This window comes from Bradysia coprophila, unplaced genomic scaffold (assembly GCF_014529535.1).
Source record: "Bradysia coprophila strain Holo2 unplaced genomic scaffold, BU_Bcop_v1 contig_232, whole genome shotgun sequence".
Lineage (NCBI taxonomy): Eukaryota > Metazoa > Arthropoda > Insecta > Diptera > Sciaridae > Bradysia > Bradysia coprophila.
The window spans coordinates 13,777,067-13,795,781 of NW_023503493.1; the positions used below are offsets into that span (position 1 = coordinate 13,777,067).

General features: G+C 36.5%; 4 protein-coding genes across 5 annotated transcripts in view; 1 reads left to right on the forward strand and 3 right to left on the reverse strand.

Moving 5' to 3' along the window:
* LOC119077216 (odorant receptor 43a-like) overlaps nt 1–18,715 on the reverse strand; it is a 456,342-nt gene that overhangs the window by 21,667 nt on the left and 415,960 nt on the right. The window lies entirely within an intron of this gene.
* Nucleotides 1–18,715, reverse strand: part of LOC119076842 (putative odorant receptor 71a) — a 439,431-nt gene that overhangs the window by 6,003 nt on the left and 414,713 nt on the right. The window lies entirely within an intron of this gene.
* LOC119076859 (putative inactive cysteine synthase 2) lies at nt 4,365–5,378 on the reverse strand. The gene has a single exon (XM_037183864.1). It carries the CDS (start codon nt 5,311–5,313, stop codon nt 4,372–4,374), a length of 942 nt encoding a protein of 313 aa, XP_037039759.1. The 5' UTR covers nt 5,314–5,378; the 3' UTR covers nt 4,365–4,371.
* Nucleotides 9,774–17,524, forward strand: LOC119076825 (kelch-like protein 5). 2 transcript variants are annotated; one of them, XM_037183823.1, is made up of 13 exons: nt 9,774–10,386; nt 13,026–13,045; nt 13,113–13,193; nt 13,273–13,315; nt 13,388–13,494; nt 13,557–13,669; nt 13,738–14,119; nt 14,184–14,335; nt 14,409–14,557; nt 14,620–14,950; nt 15,014–15,229; nt 16,826–16,879; nt 16,950–17,524. In XM_037183823.1, exons 1-13 carry the CDS (start codon nt 10,148–10,150, stop codon nt 16,968–16,970), a joined length of 1,908 nt encoding a protein of 635 aa, XP_037039718.1. In that variant the 5' UTR covers nt 9,774–10,147; the 3' UTR covers nt 16,971–17,524. The 2 variants fall into 2 exon arrangements, with proteins under 2 accessions (XP_037039718.1, XP_037039716.1); XM_037183821.1 differs by having other exon boundaries at nt 16,826–17,524.

Genomic DNA, 18,715 nt, shown 5'->3' on the forward strand with positions numbered 1-18,715 from the left:
CCCTTGACATTATATGACATGTACACACATTACACCCAAACTTTTTTTTTTGTAAAAAATGGCAGACACCCATTCGCTAGAATTGAACGACCAATCGAATGAGCTATAACTCAATAATATCGGAGATAGCTTGTTTCAAAAATTGAAAATTTAGCTGACGAATTGGCGAATTAATGACTCTTAATGCATGGTGCCAAATGCTTAACATTGGGTCAAGTTAGCCTGCAAATATTAGATGGTCAGCACATTTTCATCTGATATGATGTGATAGTTATCAGGCTCGTTATCAGGTTGACTTGGAAATTTTTAATCGTCGTCTTTTTGGCAGAGGACATCAGCCGACACAAATTCTGTTACATCAAAAATTATTTTAAAATTGCCTTCAGGTGAAAATTTTTAGTTCAGGACAAAACAAATTTCCGTATCTCAGGTCACTTCTGTTGTAAGAATTAGTTTAAAGTTACAAAGTTCAGACATTTCGGAGCTAATGGATAGAAATTGTTTGATGAGAAAAACTCGTAGGACGTTTCAGCTTGTGTAATGATCTACTCCCAAAAGAAAAACTCCAACTTCACATCACATTACATCATAAAATTGAGTTTATTTTTGATTATCTAAAAATTGTTACAGTTTTTCTACTTTACAATTTTTTCAGTTTAACATTTATTGTACAGTTACTTACTAGGCATTATATATCGAAAGACAACCATCTCATGTTCAATCTAACTTTGAATCACATAAAGGAATGAAATGTTTCCCATATTATGTTACAATTACAATTAATTTAAACTAAAAGAACATCAACACAACGAGTATACAAAACTATAAGGGTTTTCTCAATGAAAGTATAAACCAGGTATAGTCTATTCATACAAACCGAAGGACATAGCGATTTCATATAATCAAACTCATCTTTCATGAGAGGTGAGTTTCTTTACATGAAATCGCTATGTCCTCCGCTCCATACAAAGTTTAACATTCGACCACACCTTGCGTTGACTTTCATTGGGTTTTCTTACCCATATTGAATGTTAGTATACGTTAATTGAATAGAATAGAATTGACTAGTACGTGTACGTTCCAGGTTGTTAATCACTAATGAGATTTAATGTTTTACTGTAACGTGGAGGCAACAATAGCACACATTACTTACCAATGGAGCAAATGATGAAAATTGTTCTTTTTGTGTGAGGCGTAGCCGAGGTCGGTAAACACACAACGAGTACCATTTTCTTCATTTTCACCATTGGTAAGTAATGTGTGCTATTACTCAAAAACGTGAGGTAAAGTTTCGCCTCCGTGAAGTAACGTTTTTGAGTTAAAATAATTTTCTTAATCAAATATTACAGTTGGTTTGTGCAGTGTATTATGTTGGTTATTATAACTTGGATCTGTTGAGTCGTTTCTATGCTGGCCTAGCTAAAACTCATTTATTAGATTCGTAGAGTAAAACCGTTGATCTTGCAGGAGTGATCCTAAATTTAATAAGATTGAGAGGTAGAATTGAGATCCTCAGATACGTTAATTGCTAAGCCGGTTACATTTTGTGGTGGCACATACGTTTAACATTTAACATTTGACTAAGTTATGTGCCAGTTTTTCTGCTCCTAAAACATTGAGTGAGAATTGAAATTCCCTAAAAATTAGACAGTTTGGCATTATGGCAACACAAGGTAAGTGAACTAACATAATCACGGAAAAAAATTACCGACGCAACGTTACAAATATCGAAGCCAAGACAAGACTCAATTCGGATTGAGAAGACCTTTCACATGGAAGATGTTTTTACTTTGTACGTCTGTCCGAATTTGATGTTCCGCTTGAAAGGAAAAATAAATAAGTTTGAGATCAGGATTCCTTTTACAGAAACGAAGTGTTGATAGGAGATTACAGATTATTGCTAGTTTGTTGCTTTTCTAGAGCTTTCTATTTTCTTCTTGTAGAGGAAGAGCCTACAATGTTGTTAAGCGTTCAAATATCTCTCACTAAATTACGCAACGGTAGCGATGTGAAAACAAACAAGACGAAGCAGAATCTTTAAACTTTTTGTGAGTTTTCGTTAGCGATTTTATGAGATCAAAGCGATTAGCAGAAAAATCACTTTTCTGTCTACGTCTTTCCGTGGAAGTCCTTAGCCAACCCAATTTGTGTACTCTTAGTGTTGCCTTAAATTATTATCTAGATTTATCTAGGTCTACCTGTTACGAATTACATTAGTGATCTATTGTGCAATATTAATCACCATAAATATGTCTTTCATAAGTAACTATTACGGGTGTTTTGGAGTATATTACGTTCAATTCAACAAAAAATTGTCAAGTTTCAACTTTAAATAAATTTTCTAAAAACTAAATTTTTTCCCGTACCGATGGACGCCCTTGTATATTTTGAGTCAATTTCCCTGTTTTATTTTTGTGAGTTATTGTGGTGATAAAAAAATTATTTTATGGCCAGGTTGTACTTCAGTAATTATCATTAATTTGACTCTGTTAAATATTATGTCATTCCCTACAACTAATGTCTCATTCTCATTTTCCTTTTTCGTATGCGAAAGAAAACCAATTATGTCAGACAGAATAATCTAAAATTTCCCAGATGTTTCAAGGTGATTTGCGAGGAATGTTTAGTGTAGAGGAATCGGTTTCTCAAATATTTTTTTTTAAATTGTCAAAAGTAAATTTCGTTTTTCAAAACTTTGCCAAATTGATAAAATGGACAAATTTCTCAAATTTGTCAAGAACTTATTAAATTTCTCACAAATAGTTACCCTGACAGTAGCTCATAAGCCCGACAATATTCCATGGCCGTGAAAATTCGCTTTGCCAATCAAAGTTCGTTTCAGTGAATTTTTATGAAAGGAAAACGTCATTTGGTACCGACCTTGACCTTGACCTTTTTAAGGATTTAGTTTTTAAATTTTTTTCCATTTAAACGAACTTTTCGGGAATTTTCCACGATTTTGAGGATCAAATAATTTTTTGGTTTTTTATAAAGTTTCAAGAGGTTTTCTGAGGATTTTTTCTTAGTTGTTTTTTTACCTTCATCTGACCCTCGTTTTGTACCATGAACGGTTTTTTGGTAATTAAACTAATAACTAACACGGCTTGTTCGCGTGGAATCACTCTACTCAATATAGGACGTAATTGAAGTTCCTGCCGATTAACTGCGACATTCAATTTTAATTTCATTTTCCACTCATTTTTCCACAACAGTTTAATTTTCAGCACATTCATATTTACAACAACCAGAAATTATCATTCCAAACATTTATAGTCCGAAACATGTAAACAAATTGACAAAAAACGAAATTTCGTTTTCAATTAATTAATTTCGTTGATTGGCCCATGTCCAAGGAGAATCAAAAAACTTTACCAAAAATATATTTTCTGTTTTTGTGTAAATTTGTGAAAATTAAATTTACTGTTCCGTCTGTTAGCTCTACGATACATATATAATCAATAAAATGGTGTTATTGGTATAACCGATAAATTTGCACTCACTTTCTTATCAGTTTGTTTTTGCTCTGGTTTATTTTTTTCATTCAAATAAAATCAACCATTTGACTATATAATTCGGTTGCATACTCAAATGTATAAATTAGGTACATCTTTCCTGTTCCTGTATAATATCAAGCCACTTTTCTCATTTCTCTTCTTCCTAAAACGACGTCTTACATCGTTGCATCTACGATTCACTTATGTGGTGTCGATGCTGTGCTCACTTTTGCATCAGATTTTGATACACTCTTAGAACACTCACTCGGATCGTTAGTGGTTAATGCACTTAGTTTTTCGGGTAGATCTGCAGGTGTTGTCGTCCCATCATCATTTAATATATCAGGTAATGCATTCCGTCGACCGACGCGGGAAGTATTTTGAAAATCATTTTCATTCACATCGGTGGTGGTGGTGTTTGTTGCTGTTGTGCATGGGTCTGTCTTTGAAGTAGCACCAGCCATTTTAGTAGCAGCTGCGATTGGTAGATCTTGTCAACTAGAATCAGAAAATTGAATTTCGTTAGACTAACCAAGCGTACTTTACATGTACAACAGCGAGAGTCTCATTGAATATCGATTAGATTGATTGACTTGGTCACTTTTACTAAGCCGTAACCATCTGTTCTGCTGGTAAATCGCAACTAAAGTCGATGACAAACAGTCTGTATAGAGAGACCAAAGTCATATTGTGTGTTACCTCACCACACATACTATTAGTTCCGCCTGAACTCGGTGCACGTTTTTTCATATAAAAATGTGGAATTGCAATCTAATTAAAACGAATTATCGAAGCGGCAAACGAAGGAAAAGTTGTTGTCATTCGTTAAAAAAAACTTTTTCGTTCACAGAAATTTATTAATAAAAATTGTTTTAATCTAATTTCCATATTTCAGCCCGCTGTCATGAAGTACGGTTACAACCCACGCATCACTTCCCATTCTCCCAGATCCAAGTAATTTAACCGCCGCAGCAACGTTAGCTGCTGATGTAAAGCCAACATAAAGTCCTTCTTTGCTTCCCAACAGTGCCCGATACTCTATTGCCTCTTCATCCGACACGCTTATGGTGTCGTCGAGAAAATCCATATCGAATATCGGAGGCACAATCCCTAAGCCGGATCCTTGAAGAAGATGCAAAGGTTTAACTGTTTTATCGCCCTTTAGTGGTTCAGCTCCTTGCGGTTCAACGGCAATGCATTTAATTTTCGGATTTCTTCCCTTCAAATAATCGGACGTTCCACGAAATGTACCTCCCGTTCCCACGCACGTTAAAAATGCATCAATTCGTCCACCCGTCTGTCTCCATATTTCGGGACCGGTTGTCATTTTGTGAGCCATGTAATTGTTGTCGTTGTTGAATTGGTCAACGAGAAAACCACCAGTTTCGATAGCAATTTCTTCAGCTCTTCTAATTGCAGCTTGAATATCTTCGTTTGTCACGTTACCTGGTTTTCCATCCACCTGATCCACCAGTTCCACACTTGCTCCAAGTCCCTTCATCATCACCGCTCGTTGAGAACTGTTACCCTTACTCATTGTCACAGTTAATGGGTGGCCAAGGCGAGCACAAACTAGAGCCAGTCCAGAACCTTGATTGCCACTGGTCATTTCAACTACATGTCCACCGGGCTGAAGTTCACCCGATTTCCTTGCTGCCAATATCATTGCCAGCGACGTACGATCTTTCATACTTGCACCTGGATTTAAGAACTCGCATTTGACGAGTATTCGACCAGGCCCGGGATACAAACGATCTAGTGCCACCAATGGGGTGTTTCCAATCAAATCAACCACGGAATTCTTTACTTCGTTCGTCATTTTATTTCACAACAACAGCTGCGTAACTAAGCTGCTCGATTGACAACAGATTGAAAGAAAATTAACTTCAAATTGGCTTTATCAATAAAATGTTATCAGTGGCACGATTAAATGGTGAAAAAGTTTAATTCGGCAAGATTGAATGAATGAATTACTATTAGGGCAATGGCACCGGTTACGAGTCCCACTTTATTTCTATTGTGAGCCACTAGTTTTACTCTGTCACGCACAGAGCTGTTCCATTCGTCATTCGTGTTTCTCTTTCAGGGCTCGTAACAGTACTGATAACAGTTTTCTGGCACACTCGTCGATATTTTATTGTTCATTCCCTTTCAAATCCACAATTAAAAACGGAAAGCTAACCGGAATAGGTGTGCGACTAAAATTTTCGTTTACTATTTTCGATTATAAAGTTTAAGAAGACGTCCACTAGGAAGCTAAGGTGACGAAGCTAACATCATAAATAGGCGTTACAATAAATAAATGGGTCATGCGATGTAGACTTCCACTCGTTGTTCATTTTCCATTGAAAATGGTTGTCATTCGATCAAAAATGTTGTTTTACTCAAACGAATTTATTTAAAAAAATTAATTTCCATATTTCAGCCCGCTGTCATGAAGAACGGTAACGACCCACGCATCATTTCCAATTCTCCCAGATCTAAGTAATTTCACCGCAGCAGCAACGTTAGCAGCTGATGTAAAGCCAACATAAAGTCCTTCTTTGCTTCCCAACAGTGTCCGATACTCTATTGCTTCTTCATCAGACACACTTATGGTGCCGTCGAGAATATCCATATCGAATATTGGAGGAATAATCCCATAACCAGATCCTTGAAGAATATGCGTCGGTTTAACAATTTTATCGCCCTTTAGTGGTTCAGCTCCCTGCGGCTCAACGGCAATGCATTTAATTTTCGGATTTTCTCCCTTCAAATATTCAGACGTTCCACGAAATGTTCCGCCCGTTCCTACACACGTTAAAAATGCATCAATTCGACCACCTGTCTGTCTCCATATTTCAGGACCGGTTGTCATTTTATGGGCCATGTAATTGTTGTCGTTGTTGAATTGGTCGACGAGGAAGCCCCCAGTGGCGATAGCAATTTCTTCGGCTCTTCTAATGGCAGCTTGAATATCTTTGTTTGTTACGTTACCTGGTTTTCCATCCACCTGATCCACCAGTTCCACACTTGCTCCAAGTCCCTTCATCATCACCGCTCGTTGAGAACTGTTACCCTTACTCATTGTCACAGTTAATGGGTGGCCAAGGCGAGCACAAACTAGAGCCAGTCCAGAACCTTGATTCCCACTGGTCATTTCAACTACATATCCACCAGGTTGAAGTTCACCCGATTTCCTTGCTGCCAATATCATTGACAACGATGCACGATCTTTCATACTTGCACCTGGATTTAAAAACTCGCATTTGACGAGTATTCGCCCAGGTCCGGCATGTAATCGATCTAAGGCCACCAATGGGGTGTTTCCAATCAAATCAACCACGGAATTCCTTATTTCGTTCGACATTTCGTTGTAAGACCGCTCGATTGACTACTAACTGAATGAGAATTGACTTTATCAACGAAACGTTATCAGTCAGCGACAAAATATACGGTGAAATGATTCAATTCAATCACATATAGTACTGCTGCTGTGATAATCCATTACAGTCGTTAACAGTTCATTTGGAAATAGAGACAGGGTTACCTGATAGACGAAATGGAGTAGCCGAAACTATTAGAAAGTAAAGCTAGGAACAAGACCTTAGCCTGAGGCAGGGCTTACTTTTAAGGACTTTATTTCTAAAAAAATTGAAAATTCGGAAAATTTCCACAAAGAAAATTCAGATTTTCTTTCGGAATTTTCAGAATTAAAATTCAGAAAAATGAGCACTGACCGGACGTGAGAAATATCTGATACGGTTTGGTACAGTCCCCACATCTTTAAGAAACGTTTTCTGGATTTTCTCGATTTAATTCAGTTAATTCAGTTAATCACTGGGACAATTCATCCAAGCTCTCAAATTTCGAATTTAAAATTAAAAAAAACTGTCGACCGAAAGTAAGTGCAGTTTTTTCAATCAATCAATCATTCAATCACTTTGATGGCATGAAAATGTGACGATAATTGAACATTGAATTTGCATTCATGAATGTTGCGTGGGAACTGGGAATAAAATTTAAAATGCATCGCGATGGTATATGCAAATCACGTTAAATTAGAATAATGTATAAGCCATGTATTCAAAGTAAATGTATTCTGCTAGTCAGAGACAAATCAAATGTGAATCAATTGAGCAATGTCTACCACATTGTACCTATAGTAAATCACAGAGTACTTACCACAAGTTGATGTATTATCCTAGTGCGTAAATGGTCCTTGAATTGGCAAATATAATTTATGTACAAATCTACTTTATTACTTGATACATTCGCTGGAAACAGTTAACATTATTTAAGATTCACATTTTGTTCCACTGACTGAAAACTACGCATTTCAGGCATTTCCATAAAATTGCGTTCATGTAATCACTTCAAATTATAACTTTATCTTACATCGTAATTGTTGTGAGTGGTGGGAAAGCACCAGCACCTAGAAAGACGGAAAAACGAGTTACAATTCAGTTGATATGACATGAAGATTACACAAAGCTTTCGATCGAAAATTTATAATAAAATAATCGAATCAGTGATCCATTGTCGGCACTTAATTCAACTGATTTTTGAATTTTTAATGCAATGGGAAAATTTAACTTTGCAAAATGAAGTGTTCAACATGATTTTCCGAATGACTTAAAAAAATTGAATTGAAAGAAAAGTCGAATGTATCAATTCATGACGATTCGATTCATCGTATACAAACAAAAAGACGAATCAAACTTGAAAAGCACACAAAAAAGGAGTTGAATGAATTGTTGTGAAAGTAATGTCCTTTAACGAACTTACGTTTTTGTACAATTAACAATCCATTCAACGGTTGCCGAATCCGTTCAATGCGAAATTAACTAAATGGCAACGAGAGTCACAATTTCGATATTTCGTCGCAAAAGATACTTTATCCATTATTTACGTCTGATTTCAAATTGTTAGTAAAATTCTTCGGAAAAATTCCTACACCTAAATATGCGTGTTGTCGTTTTTTGATTTGACAAGTTACTAAATTATGCGTCAGAGAGATGGTTCTTCGACAAACTGTGTACATTTGGCGACAAAACAAAGAATTATGCAGAGAATTTTCCTATTGTTTGGATAAGGGGGTGAAAATGTCCAAGGCTGTAAACTCCCCAAAGTTAGCCTTGGAAAAATCAAGATTATTTTAGAGAGTGCAGCAAACTTCCAACACCAAATACGAAATTTTTTGAACAGAAAAAAGTGAAAATTCGAGAATGCAACGATTCTTATCGTATGGTTTCGACAGCAACAACAAAATTAACAATGATCTCTGGATAATGACCGGCAGGAACAAGTATGGAAAATTGTGTCTCGTGCTGAAAAAATTTCGTTACAACTCGTGTACCACATCATGTTTTATGCCAACCGAGAATCGAAATAGATCACATTGCTTTGCCAAACGTTGTATGAATCGGATGCTGGTATTTTATCGCTCTGGATGTCGATTGTCAACCCGAAGCGAAGTCGATTCTTGTTACATAAATAACTATTATTCCGGCGAGTCATAAACAAGGTTCTGAAAGAGCAGTTTAAGACACTACTGAGTTGATCACGAAGGCTGTGGCATACAATTTTTTACAATTTAGACATGTTCTGTTAAACCAAGACACTTCAAGCATGGCTGGTACTCTTAAATAGGGTACTGAAACTTGACACTGTCAAGTTGACAGTTTGTCTCACAACTGTAAAACACTGTAAAAAACCGTTTCATACAAAACGGTCCTCTGTTTGGCAGCTGTCGACTTTGATACTTTTTGCTTGAAGTGCGTTGGTTTTGTATTACCAAGGTTCCGAAAGAATAGGACACTTCTGAGTTGATCACGAAGGCGGTGACACACAAATTTTGACAAATAGATGCTTTTTGTTGAACACACTCATTACAGATTGTTTGAAATGTTTTTCTTCAAGTTGACATTTCAAACAATCTGTTATGAGTGTGTTCTACAAAAAGTATCTATTTTCCAAAGTTTGTGTGTCACCCACCTTCGTGAGTGTCTTAACCTGTTCTTTCAGAACCTTGCTCATTACAGATTGTGTAAAACGTCAACTTGGAAAAAATATTTTTTACAGATCTTCTTGTAACTTGTAGCACAACATAAAAACTGAGTTTGTGATAGGTAATGAAACCTCACTGAAACGTTACCTTTTGTAATTTCGCGGGAAAAATGGATAATCCGCTCTAGTCGAAAGTCAACATACCCACGACATTCTCTCGACATTGTTAAGTAGAGGTATATCACAGTTTGTCACACTTCGGGTCAGAAAATGTATGTGTTTCTACCAAGTATTCGGAACCGCCTATGTTTCCGATTCACCCCTAATACTTTTGTGTTTAGAATGAAAAGTAAATAAAGAAAAGTAGGATGTGGAGAGAAAGTAAATAATGGAAAAAACAAAACAAAACTACAGTTTTTGTGAAACGTAAACTCAATTGATCCAGATACAATTCAGACGCGAGTAAATTAACATGTTTGTCGTGTCGTATAAATAATAATTGAAAACGATAAATTTTGTGTGCATTTCGATAATATAATAACTCCCAATCATTCGTGGCGACGACGGGAGATAGTATATTGTGTTCAATATAAAATAAAACCAAAAAATTTGTGGCTTTCGATAAAAAATTAGTTACGGAAAACCTTACCATAAGGACATTCAATATGTCTTCTTTGTCTTCATGCAAAGGCAGTCCCAGTCACGATCGAATCAGCTTGTTGACCGATGATTCGTTACCGCGAGACTACAGTCTTGTGAGCATTACATCAGCGGGCAGTCAACAATCAGATGAATACTTTAAAAGTCGAGATCATGCCGAGATTCTTCTACGCAAAATGCAAAATTATCTCGAGAACGATCAACTGTGTGACGTTACATTGATAGCCGGAATAAATGGAAAAAGGTAAATTATTTCCGCAATTTGAATAGATTTGGGTGGTCATTTTACACGATCGTAAATTGAGATAGTTTTTATTCGATTGATCCTTCAAAATAAACGGTTGGGTCGAACGCGCAAAGGCACACGCGGAGGACAAAGAACTTGAATTTCAATAATGATGCGGGAGCTATTTTTGGCATTTGAATAACAAAGCCACTTCAGTGCAATCGGTTTCACTTTGTGCTTATGCGAGATTTAATACCACATCACACAGTATCGAAAAGAGAATGTGTTTTACGATGCGTAATAACTGTACACATGCAGGAAACATTCAAATTGCGATGTCGAAGTCTTTTGACTGAAATTCATTTGAATTTGTACAAAGTCTCAAGGTTCGAATGAAAAAAAAAATTGTCGTCGCGTCTAAACGGTTGATAGAATGGATGATTCTGCTTTCATTTCTGACTCTCGGTCATAAAGAGAATATGGTGTTCGTTGAGTTGATTGAACTTGAACTCACAATATTCTAATTGTGTTCTGTGCATTTTGTTTCTCCGCATCCATGCACTTCCAGTCTACCACAATTTGAATAATGTAGACGTTCCGTTTTGATGGGTGTAGAACAGTGTCTATAATTAGAATTGCATTCACTTTGTTTGCAGATCTATAAGCCTGCAGAAACTAACGAAAACGAGATGTTTCTCTGTGAAAAAAGGAGAGAACATTGGCACTGGACAAATGTGACGTTGCATTATAACATCTGTCTCTTGTCTGCAAAATTTCTGCTTTTAATTGCAGTTTGACTGAATTTGTTGTAGTTAACATCCTCCTTTGTGTGTTAGCAACGTAAAATTAGGAAAATTTACGTTGACTGGAACATCAGGCCTGGTTAACAGAAAGAAGTAAAAACTTTCTTTGCGAGTAGAACGGCCAACAATATCTCAATGTCTCAACAAGTGATAGATTTAGAAACCGGAAGTGTCTTCTTTAAAACTTCAAATTTGTAGAAAAATCAAGTAGAAAGTCGCGACAATAATTACCAAAATTTGGGCTCCATTCGTTCATCTCAACCTCATATTCAGTACTTTCGGGTATTATGAACTGCCGGATGATGGAGATCGTATTAATGACTCCTTATTGACAACCACGAAACTTAATTGATTGTAGCAGTAAGGCCTACGAGTAGGGACCAAAGGATCATTGATGGGGTCTCTGTTTCTTAAGAAAGAGCCTCGAAAAACTATAATTTAATCTAATAACACCCCCTTGAAGTTCAATCATTTCAAAATGGATACGAGATGAGCGACCGGGACTGAATTTCGAAAATATAAATCCTCTATTCGTCGAGGGAAGCCTTCTAGAGTTTTATTGATTAACTGGCTTCATCTGCCATCTCGTTCTATGAACTCCAACAAATTCAAATCGACTCGGATTCAGGAATAACGAATATTCCGTCTGGTTCGCAAAAGTTTCAATCCATAAAATGAGCAACGAAACGATTTCAATTGACACCAATTTTACTGAAATCGTGGTGTTAGTATACCACTTCATGAATGCACAAATGTTCCAGGTTTATTTTCGTTTTATTCATAATTTCAATAAACTTTATTGATTCCAATGAATTTGATTTATTCGGTTCAGAGTGCAAAGAAACGATTTCTTGTCGATTTAACTTTTACATTTTGCTTTTTAGCATACGATGGGTTCGTAACAGCAAAATGCTAAATTTTCTGTAGTAAATTTTATCGGACAGAACAGCAATTAAACTGTTCATCTGGTTTCGGTTGGATTTAAATGGATATTGGAAATAATGGCGAGCAAATGTTCTTCTTTCGACGTCACAAATTGGTTAACCAACTTCATTAAAACGTTAATAAATGAGGAAAGAAAAATTAAACTTAATCCAGCTGCCATATGGAACTCAAGGCCATTATGCTAAGGTTCATAGCAGTAGATGGATTGATTTTGGTCCACTACCATTCTATATGCTCACTTTGATGTGATCCACAAACATTTATCCTCCCTAAACTAACAATAGATGATTTTGCAACACACCTAGCATAGTAATAAAGTACTATCAATGTCATACAGAGTAGTTTCTAGTTAGAGTCGTCATTTACGTACTTTACTTAGTGGAATCGTCGTACACTGAGCGTGTACTGACGTGTACTTTTGTAGCAATATTCCATTCCATCCTTTACTTTCTTTTCAAAAGAGGAAAAAAGTACAATGGAATCAGCGGCACACGGACCTTTCCTGCGTACGCTAAGTTTTATGGATAAATCTACGAAATTTTTGAAGTGTACGCTTTCGTCAGACTCGCTCGCCCTTTCGGGCGTAATTTGTGAATGGTTTATTCATTTATCGGCCAAGTGTCGACCATTTATTGACCAAAATTATTTTTTTACTTTTTGTTGAATTCCGGATCATTTTTAGTGAAAAAATGTGACTTGATTACAGTGTAGTATTGTTACACTGTCGTGAACTAGTACTCTATTATTTTCTACAATACTATGCTTAGTGTTTTGGATTCGATCAAATAATAATTGGGTTTATGTTGATGTTCTTTAAAACATATCGTCACTGCACTCTATCCGACCCCATTGCCATTGTTCAACTGTTTTTATTCATTGATACGCTAACGGATTTAATTCTATTTTCAGAGTATCTGCTCATCGACTAGGTAAATATACAATTGTGGAATAATAAACAATTCTCTTACATGTTGCTAATAAAACGCATTATATCAGTGCTCAGCGCATCTAGTGCATATTTCTCTGCCATGTTTACCGGTTCTTTGCGAGAGGCCCAACAGCATGAAGTAACTTTGGGTAAACGAGATGAATTTGACTTTTTACCGTTCTCTGTTCCCATTCGCTAAAAATTTATTCCATTTCAATACCCCTTTAGGAGACGTCCACGGCGATGCTCTTCAGTCGCTGGTACAGTATTGGTGAGTGAAAGACTAGAATAAATTCTGCAAGCGATATCTTGAGTCTTTAAAATCTTTTAAATATTTCACTAGCTACACAGGATCGATTGAACTTCGGGAAGATACAGTCGAGACACTATTGGCTACAGCTTGCTTGTTGCAATTAACGGCTGTAGTGACAGCTTGCTGTAGTTTTCTTGGTATTTTTTTTTATAAAACAAATCGTTTCTAGTCAAAGGCCTAACGAGGACTTTACTTCCAGCTAAGCAACTTCATCCGTCGAACTGCCTTGGTTTTGCCTTATTTGCCGAACAGCAGAGCTGCAACACTTTACTCAAATTAGCTAGTGCCTACACAAATCACCACTTTATGCAGGTAAGTTTATGCAGCAATACAAACCGATCAATGTACTAACTGAGACGAACACCTTCTTCCACCTACAGGTGTGTAAGAATCAAGAATTTTTCCAACTCAGCTCCGAACAACTCGCCAATCTGTTGAAAAGCGACGATCTGAATGTAACGAGCGAAGAGGAAGTGTTCTACTCCTTGATGGAATGGGTTCAACATGATGCGGCCAATCGGGAGAAAGATGTGTCCGATTTATTGTCACTAATTAGATTACCATTGCTAGCACCGGTCTTTATCGCAGACCATGTGGAAACATTGTGCGGTTCGACAGAATGTCAGCAATTGGTGATGGAGGCTTTGAAGTGGCATTTATTGCCCGAACGTAGATCTCAAATGACAACCACTCATCGAACGAGGCCGAGAAAGTCGACAATGGGTCGATTATTGGCTGTAGGCGGTATGGATGCACACAAAGGTAACTATTTCGATGTATGAAAGTCTCTACGGAAACTAATATATCCGTGGCATCAACACAACAGGAGCAATTAGCATTGAAAGTTACTGTCCGCGGCTGGATAAATGGACCTTGCTGAAAAACATGACTGGTCGTCGTTTACAATTTGGTGTTGCAGTCATGGAGGATAAACTAATTATTGTCGGTGGTCGAGATGGACTGAAAACAATGAATTCGGTGAGATTCTAGAAACTGAGACCGTTGCGCGACGGAAAGAATTTTTTATTTAAATTTGCTCACATTTGTGTAGGTTGACAGTCTAGATTTGAACACAATGCTGTGGAGCAGTTTGGGTCCAATGGGAACGCATCGACATGGTTTAGGAGTAGCGATTTTAGAGGGTCCATTATATGCTGTCGGTGGACACGATGGATGGAGTTATTTGAACACAGTGGAAAGGTGAAAACAATTCTCATTTTGTTCTGAACACTGCGTCGCCATGAACTAACATCGTCTTTCAGATTCGATCCAATTGCAAGAACATGGAGCTATGTGGCGTCAATGTCTTCCATGAGATCAACAGCCGGTGTAGCCGTAATGAACGGTCGATTGTACGTGGTTGGCGGTCGAGACGGTAGTGTTTGTCATCGCTCAGTGGAAGCTTACGATCCGCATACTAACAAATGGACACTAAGAGCTCCAATGAACAAGCGACGCGGTGGCGTTGGTGTCGGTGTGGCTAATGGCTATTTGTATGCGTTAGGTGGACACGATACACCTGCGAGCAACCCATCAGTTTGTCGAACGGAAACTGTGGAACGGTACGATCCTGGTACGGATGCTTGGACGCTGGTAATGGACTTAGAAATTATTCCAATATCCAAAAGTGATTTCTCATTCGTTTTTTTTTCGTAGATTACATCGCTGAGCATTGGCAGAGATGCTATAGGCATTGCATTGCTCGGAGGTTGTTTGATAGCGGTCGGTGGTTACGACGGAAATCAATATTTGAAAAATGTCGAACAATACGATCCCGAAACGAACGAATGGACACAACTGGCACCGTTGAATTATAATCGGGCTGGTGCGTGTGTTGTGTCGGTACCGAATTTTCTGAGCAACACAACAACGGTTTAGTAGCAAATTGATTTACTTTTCGTAGATTTTTCTGTGAGAGAACTAATTTCCGAGTTTTTATTTTTGCGCTTTCGTTTTTGTGAAGACTCCCGGTGGTAGGAGAGGGAGTTACAAAAGTTTGAAGTAAATTCCAGATTAATTGTAACAGAAGTGACTGGTGTGTGTGTGCTTTTTACGGCAGTGTTCTGTGGACGGATTTTTTTAAATTTATTTTTTGATTGACTAGGAAAAGAATATAGCCAAATTAACGCAATTATTGAGTGGGAACTGGGTTAGGTTGAATGAAAATTCATTTTAGAACAATTGGTTGATCTCTCTCTCTCTCCTCGATTATCATTTTAAACTTATTCAGAGGATTAAGTGTACTCAACAAAAAGTACTGCCTGTGAGAGCCAGCTGTTAAGTAGACAAAGCAAAAATGTATAAAAAAATCAATTTTGTCTCTCACACGGAGCTCTTCTTTGGTAAGTGGAAATCGAGCCTTATACATCAACAATACATTTGCAAACATTTCCTTAAAGTAAATCGAGATATCGCTGAGCTAAGTTTCATTCAGCTAACTCGAAAAAGAATGAAATTTATTACACTCACGTCATCTTCATTGGACATACTGTCCACGGCTCGATCATCCATCCTTTTCGGGTTTGATTAAACATCTGCCACGAGGATAGCCACTCCAACTTAGCCACTCTTCAGGTGCAAACAAAATGCCTCGCAGTTTGCGGTTCTGAACCGCAGTCCATGCACGTCGAACAAAAATCTTCATCTTCTGATAATATTTAAAGTATCTGTTCTATCCTGTTTGGATTCCAGCTGATCCAGGGCAGCTCGATTGTCATAAATGTTCTTCAAAAAGTTCAAAAGATCAGGTCAGGTCAAGTAATATCAGAAAAAGAACCTGACCTGAACCTGTTTCCAACCGAAACTTTCAGTTGAAATTACAGGCCTGATTTGGATACTAATGTCCGAGTACCCTAATTCGTACACTCAGACTTGAGGTCAGATGAAAAGAGGTTCGCACATTTTCAGATCAGATCCAGGTAATCCTAACCAGCTTTAATTGGAGTTAGAAGTGTCGAATCATTTTGCTATTTAAGCCCATTGAGTAAAGTATAATTCTTGAAAATTCCTAGAATTTTGAAAAGTTATTGAAAACTTAGAGGCTGACTATCTAATCGAAGAGGAAAATGTTGCGATTTTTGCAAATTTGAGAAATTAGACTAAAGATAATGTACAAGTGGTAGCACTGCCAATATTCACTTGATACTCGTACAGTATCACAATCGTTAAAGAAATATTATTATTTTTGGTTATTTTTTAGTTAGTTTTGCTGTCGATTCCCGGATTGTAACAATGATGGGACAAAGACTCCTTCTCGATGGAACACACTCATATAATACTTTATGCATGGATTTGTTTTGTGAAACTAATGCGGTTTTTCGCTCTGTTTTTTTTTATTATTTAATATATGACACTCTAATGCCTCTTCTAAATCGCTGATGGCCTCTACTAGATCACTGATTGATTAACCATTTACAGAAAGGAGATAGAAAATTAAAAAAAGATTTTTTTGTTGTTTCTTTGTTATAGAAAAAAATGTGGAAACCGGTTCGAGCAAATCTCAGCTACAGAGGCAATATTGAGGTAGTTGATTGCTACATATAAAAATATACCCAAAAAAATAATCAAATTTTTTTGGCGACAGAAATGAAAGAATTTTTTTGTTTCCTACTGAAGTGATAAAAAAAGAAAGAAAATTATGAGATTGTGGAGCCAAAAAGGCCATGTGTGGTATTTTTTAGATTTTAAGTTAAATTTTCTATTTTATAAGTTTTTTTTAATACTTTACTTCGATCAGTGCAAGTGTGATATATTGAACTTTTAGTGTCGTAGGCTTTAAATTGGTTCGTTTTGCAAGACTGGCCTATATCAACAAGTACAAAAGAAATTCGAAATTTATTTCGCTTTAGTTTCATAGATGCAATATCGGAACAAATCTCAAAAGAAACAAAACAATCAGATCACAAACATTAAAAAGCAACAAAATTACAAATCTGTAAGCTGTGAAAGTTTCTACACTGACCATAACGGAAAAATGTTTTCTCTAATTTATCTTTGAAAATCCTGCCCAGAAATAGCTCCCTTTACAATGTAAACTCTTTTCACAGATCGTACACAATTTTTAGGCTCTCTATTTCGACTATTTTTTATCGAAACAATGAGCTGCAGTGGGTGTCTAAGGTTAGGACGTTGTACTAGAAGGTCAGCTTCAAGAAAAGCTTCACAAAAAATCTCAGTGTCTCGAAAAGTTAAAAGAATCAATGTTGAGAGTGGTCCATAGAGTGTTATGAGAGAGAAGGGAATATAATTCATACCAGTTATGGTCTTCAATTTCCTCGGTCTGATCACAACAGTCTATACGATTCGTAACTTTTAAGGTGACAGCTATCAAGTTACAAATTCTTCACGAGCGCCCTGGTTTCGTCGAAAATATTATGTGAAAGTCAAGTGATCTGATTTCATTTAACGCAAGGACCTATGCATTAGGCTATTAGAAGCGTTGGAATTTCTTATGGTCATTAGTTGTAAAACGTTTGAAGCGTCAAGTCATTTGTAATAATACTTGTTAACGTAGACGTCCCTGCTGCAGCTCAAGCTTTCGTCGTAGAAAGAATTCGGTTCAATAAAATAAATCGGGTAGACAGCCAACTGGTAAAATAGATGCATTGGACATTTCGATATATTTAAGTCAACATTTATTTTCAATAATCACTGTTGACCAGCGACTGTTTTTGAGAAATTTGAGACTTTTTTGGGAAAGAACTGAGAACATTCTGTTAGTTCTGTTAAATTTGAGAAGATTTTTTTTTTAGAAATTTGATACCCACACGGAATTCTGATTTCTCCATTTAAAAACACATGCGAAATTCACAAAAGAACAAGTAAATTGATTTCTCAAAATAGTCCCTGCGTTAACAAGCCTATTTTTAATCACATTTTTGAATTAAACTCACGAATTTAAAGCATATTTTTAACGTTCCAATTAGGAAACAATTCAAACTCAATTCAGTAAACAATTATTAATTTTATAAGGTACAAAAAGACTAAAGAATTTCCAAAATTTACGTATTATAATCGAACTATTTTTAGACAAAGAGAAAATGATAATTTTTTTAACAACAAAACATTTTTAAATTTTATAAAATTTTTTATAAACCAAAATTTTTAGCTAAATAAAATAAGATTTTATGTCAAATTCTTGCTGCGATTTTTTTTTATGGGAAAACAGGAACAAATTTAGATAACAGAGAAGGAATGATATCATTCAATAATAGCAGATTCTGCGTATCTGTATTTCTTGGTGACTAATCGCAGAATCTCAGAACTCTGTAGACACTGAAAACCCGTTCCACGATATCTGAGCTGATCCTTCGAACTTTTTTACTATTAAGGCCACGTTACATTTCGTAGAAGAATAAT

Excerpts from the sequence above, each read along its gene's own strand:
- LOC119076859 (XM_037183864.1), bottom strand. The coding sequence starts at position 5,313 with ATGACGAACGAAGTAAAGAATTCCGTGGTTGATTTGATTGGAAACACC.
- LOC119076825 (XM_037183821.1), top strand. The coding sequence starts at position 10,148 with ATGTCTTCTTTGTCTTCATGCAAAGGCAGTCCCAGTCACGATCGAATC. Across the intron at positions 10,387-13,025 it reads GCCGGAATAAATGGAAAAAG|AGTATCTGCTCATCGACTAG; the intron begins GTAAATTATTTC and ends TTCTATTTTCAG. Across the intron at positions 13,046-13,112 it reads AGTATCTGCTCATCGACTAG|TGCTCAGCGCATCTAGTGCA; the intron begins GTAAATATACAA and ends GCATTATATCAG.